Source organism: Myotis davidii, unplaced genomic scaffold (assembly GCF_000327345.1).
Source record: "Myotis davidii unplaced genomic scaffold, ASM32734v1 scaffold217, whole genome shotgun sequence".
Classification (NCBI taxonomy): Eukaryota; Metazoa; Chordata; class Mammalia; order Chiroptera; family Vespertilionidae; genus Myotis; species Myotis davidii.
The window spans coordinates 8,497,325-8,502,109 of record NW_006290034.1 but is presented as its reverse complement, the minus strand read 5'-3'; the positions used below and the strand labels follow the sequence as shown (position 1 = coordinate 8,502,109).

Here is a 4,785-nt window from a genome sequence, read left to right as displayed (position 1 = left end):
CAATTTCCCCCAGTCCCTAAAGTCTTTCATAATCATATTGGGTTTTCATGACATCAAAAGCCAAAACAGTACAAGTTGCTTTTGGTATAAATGTTAGAAACTGTCTCTTATTACTTGAAAGACTAAAAAGGATTTAGATGTTCACATGTAAAATGATCGTGGCCTCTTTTCCAGGCTTTCGGGGTATAACTTTCATAAGTCAGTTAGCCCACAGAGAAATTAAATTAAATTAAAGAGAATAGTTCTGCAAATAGAATGCACTGTTGATGCGTTTTGGTGACGTTTTATCCTGTGCATTTGAATGAGTAGGATAAAGTACCATATTGCAGATTTCACATATTCCTCACGCTCCACCTCCATTCCAGTCCTTTGGAAGTTGATATTAGCATGGTCTCCAAATATTAATCTGGGGCTTTGGGTTCTCATGTCACTTGATAACGTGGACACTTAAAGCTGCAGGATTATAACATCCCCTCTGATAACTGTATATCAAATACAGATACTTGATTAATGAGTAAAGAATCTAATGTTCAAACCTAACTAGCACCTAATGCCATGTGTTCCTTCAGCTTTCCACATTACCCATTCCTTATAACTGTAGCACTCCCACATTCATTTTCTGTGTCAAGACAAAATTCATGGCCCTCTGTTAAAAGAGCTTGCTCAAGGTTGGCTTTCATTAGTATTTTATGTCCCTGTTCTCCATTTACCCTGCACTCCACCCTTCCATGTGGAAATCATCCTTCAGTCACCTTTTCTTCTAACGCCCCTCAGGTCTCTCATGCATGCATAAGTACAGGTATGGACGAACCAGCACTCAACATTATACACAATGTATTGTGAAATATATTGATATATTTTTAGCTTTATTCCAGGAAAACACATTTAACTGCATTGCAAGTTACAGTCTATTGAAGTTAGATAGAAACTCCCACCAAATAGGACTGCTGAGGTTTGGTACAGTAGTTTGTCTTGATGATCTCATGTACACAGTCACTATAGTCAGTATTGCACTTGCCACACTTACAGCTTACAGCTATAGGGAAGGAGAAATAAGGACTAACATGGCGTGGGCATCCTGGTATCTCTACAGTCTTGTATATGAAGTCTCCATATGTACAAACATCCTGGGACAGAGCATATTTGGGAAGAAACTGCTTGCCATTGATATCCTGAGGAGAGAACAGAAAAAGGAGCATAGTATAATAGCACTTTAAGATGCATATAGTCAATGGCAACAAATAAAAACCAACTCACTTATGTTTCTTTGTCACTAATAGGACTGGGGGAGGATTCCTCAGTCCCATTCCCCAAACCCCACTCAACACATCCTCACTGAATCCCAAAGAGACAAATGTGGCACACACACCCTTTTATCCTTAATCATGGAAACAAGATAAGGCTTAAACAAAGTTTGGAAGTAAACTGTTATAAAATTATCTATACCCACTGTGTTGAGTATAAACATATAGTAACCTGTGCCCTCTACCTCTAAGGAGCCAATTACCATTAGATTTGGGAAATGAGGTTGTGATTTATCTCATTTCCTTTCTGCATAGATATGGACAAAGTCTAGGTTTACCTAATGTACAGCTAAAAGAAGTAAGATGAACTACATACCCGTGTCATACAATATCCGGCACAGATGGTGGTGTTGATGGTTAAGCAATAATCACACTCTTGCCTTTCAACATGCATCATATACTCAGTTGGAATACAAAAAGATGTTGCTTGCCCACACAGAAGGCCAAAAAGCATGGATATCAGGAAGATAGCAGTCATGCTAAATTGAAGATAAAATTAAAGAATCTATTAGGTGTATCCTTTAGGATATTCAGAAGAGACATTTGGAAAGAGCCAAAAATATGTATATTTTAATACTATGCCTATATTGTCCTAGGATCTATATTAGGTGTTTTTACATAATTAATACCCGCAGTAATTTTTCTTTATACACTGAAATGTGGCTCTGATTCACATACCCCACAGTGAGTGGCAAGCCTGAAGCACCACAGCAGGGAAGTGGCAGAGACACATGTGCCAACTAAGTGTACAACAATTCATTCAATGAAAACAATCCAAATACCTGCCTCTATGACTGGAAGAAGTGAATGAACAGTTAGGCTTCAGTAAGGGCTTTCCCAGAACTCTAGCTTTCAAAAAAACTTTGGTTAAAAGGCCAACAAATGGGTCATAATCAGAAAGGGCAAAGAAACCAAGAAAATGCATTATCAAACATTAGTACCATCTCAATACAAATAATATTGCATATAATTTTACCCACTGCCTGCCAAGGAAGACAAGATGAAGCTACAGAAAATCCAGAAAACATTAACATAAAATTAGGAGCTAACCCAGAAATCTAGATACTTTCTTTCTCCATCCTTAGGATATTCCTCTAATGTTGAAAAAAGTAGACTTGGACATGTAAAAAATTATGTTACTCAGAAGATGTATGAAATTAATTATCTTAAAAAGATTTCAGACACAGCCCTGGCCGGATGGCTCAGTTGGTTGGAGCATCATCCCATTCACCAAAAGGTTGCTGGTTTGATTGCCGGTCAGGCCTCATGCGCAGGTTGTCATCTCAGTCCTCAGTAGGAGACATGCAGGAGACAGCCAATCAATGTTTCATTCTCACATTGGTGTTTCTCTCTCCCCCTCTCCCTTCCTCTTTTTCTAAAAATCAAGAAAAATATATTTTGGGGGAAAAAATTCAGATGCAAAAATTATAGGTTGACACAGTAGTGAGAATAACAATCAAGGTGGCAGATACATTGTGGGCTAGCCAGGAGAATCAAATATGGTTGGCTGCATAGAAGATATCAGAGGGTCCATGTGCCTCAGTCAGAAGAAGAACAAGTATCTCAAGAGAGCCTGTCCGCTGAAAGAATTTGTTCAATATCAATTGGCATCATAATGAGCTGGATACTGTTGGCATAATTATTTTAGTTCTGCTACTGAGAGCAGGTAATCCAGACTTTTGAATGTAAATTGATCACTTCAGAGATTAAGAAGATTGTTTTACCTTACAAATATAGTACAGTTAGCTAGGTATATTTGCCATTTTTCCTCCTTAAGTATTACTGTGAGAAAAGAAAATATTCATCTTAGTGAAGCAGTTATCTTTGAACACAAATTTGTTTGCTTTTTCTATTAAATATGGTATAATTCAGTAAACATTTTATTCTATCAAAAATGTATCAAGATTTTCTCATATCTTTCCATTATATCCCAATACTATCTGTAAGCTGTATATACTAAAATTTCCATCAACTGAAATCTTAGAGACTCAGCCACAGTTAACCAGAATTCATCTTTAATTAACTTTTTAAGAGAAAACTAAAACCCCATTCAACAAACTACCAGGGATAAACATTTCTGCACTCCTATTCCCAGAATGAGAATTGCAGAAAAATTAGATAAGCATATATTGAGCATGTGAACCAGGCACTGAGAGATACAAAATGCGTAAGCTATCTATGGTCCTTGACCTCAGGGCTGACAGTCTAATAATGGAGGAGATAAGTATGAACAAACACTAATAATAAAAGTACATATTGTTCTAAGTGCTCTGAAAGAGTCCAAATTATGACTCTGGAACCCCCAAATGATATAGACAAGGAAGTAAGCTAACCCATTAAGAAGGGTTTTCTAGTGAACCCTTTTATTTATTTTTTTCAATCTTTAATTTCTTTATTGATTTAAGGTATTACATATGTGTCTAGTGAACTCTTTTAAATAAAATGCTGCATGTTCAAGCTTTCCTTGGAGGTTTGTTGGTATTTCAATTAGGGACAGAAAATATAAGAACTCGTTGCTCATGGAATCTGGTTTTCTCAAATGCTTCACAAATGTGAGCTCCCTCAATGGTAGAATTGGTTCCCTTATTTTAGAGCCACAGACTTGGAGGATCCTCTGCAGAATCTTAAAAATATCAACTGAGAACATTATATAAAATACTCACCTGTCCTGATCATATGGTTCTTGCCTGACTAGCCAGCCAGCCAGCTACTGGATTTTTGCCATAGGAAATCATTAATTTCACGTTTTAACTTTTAGCTCTATGATGCTATGTAAAATAGATGTGTGGCAACCTAGTGGTGAGAATATTGGTCCTGGATTAAGGAACACAATTGTATTTTAAGAATTCCCATGAATCTATGAGAAATTGACTTAAATATTTAATTGGTCTGGACCTTATTTCCCCAACTGCAAAACAGAAAGAAAGAAAAAAAAGTACACCTGACCTTTTTTAAAATTGTAGAATAAACAAAAACTATTTTGGAACTTTTACCCATTGTCATTCATTCTGGACACTAGACATTTTTTTCAAAGTTACCCTTATAAATATAAAACTCTAAACTAGCAAAAGGAAATGTTAAAAGCACTGAATTATCAGCAAAGTATCTGAATAACTTTTGGATGTAAAGAAAGTAAAAATTATCCTTTTTCCTTAACTGCAAATAAAATTCTATCTAAAAAAAACCTTTCAAAGCCTCACTTCCTTTAGCTAGAAAAGCAAAGCTTAGAACCAGAATATGATCAGGAAGTTCTTTTCAGTACAAAGAGTGTGTGATTCTATGTGATAAATTAGTGTCAGACTCCTGGTCTAAGAGTTAGTGACCTAGAATTCTGCTTCCAAATTTCATTGTAATGTGTGTCACTGAGCAATTTAATAACTTTGTGCCCCTCATTTTTCCATATGCTCTATCCTAATCTCATAAAAAAATTAACAATACATATGATGAATTTGGAATGCTACAGAAGACTATATAAATATAT

At 36.0% G+C, this 4,785-nt stretch overlaps 1 protein-coding gene across 2 annotated transcripts in view; it reads right to left on the bottom strand.

Moving 5' to 3' along the window:
• Window positions 1-828: 828 nt before the first annotated feature.
• TSHB (thyroid stimulating hormone beta) overlaps window positions 829-4,785 on the bottom strand; it is a 5,031-nt gene continuing 1,074 nt past the window's right edge. Inside the window, exons 1-3 of one of the 2 annotated variants that reach the window (XM_006763043.2) lie at window positions 3,968-4,187; window positions 1,621-1,783; window positions 881-1,172 (exon numbers count right to left, since the gene is read on the bottom strand). In XM_006763043.2, the coding sequence (XP_006763106.1) occupies window positions 918-1,172; window positions 1,621-1,782 (417 nt within the window). In that variant the 5' untranslated portion in view covers window position 1,783; window positions 3,968-4,187 and the 3' untranslated portion in view covers window positions 881-917. Of the gene's footprint in view, window positions 1,173-1,620; window positions 1,784-3,967; window positions 4,188-4,785 lie in introns of those variants that run through there. The other variant, XM_006763042.2, reaches the window with a different exon arrangement.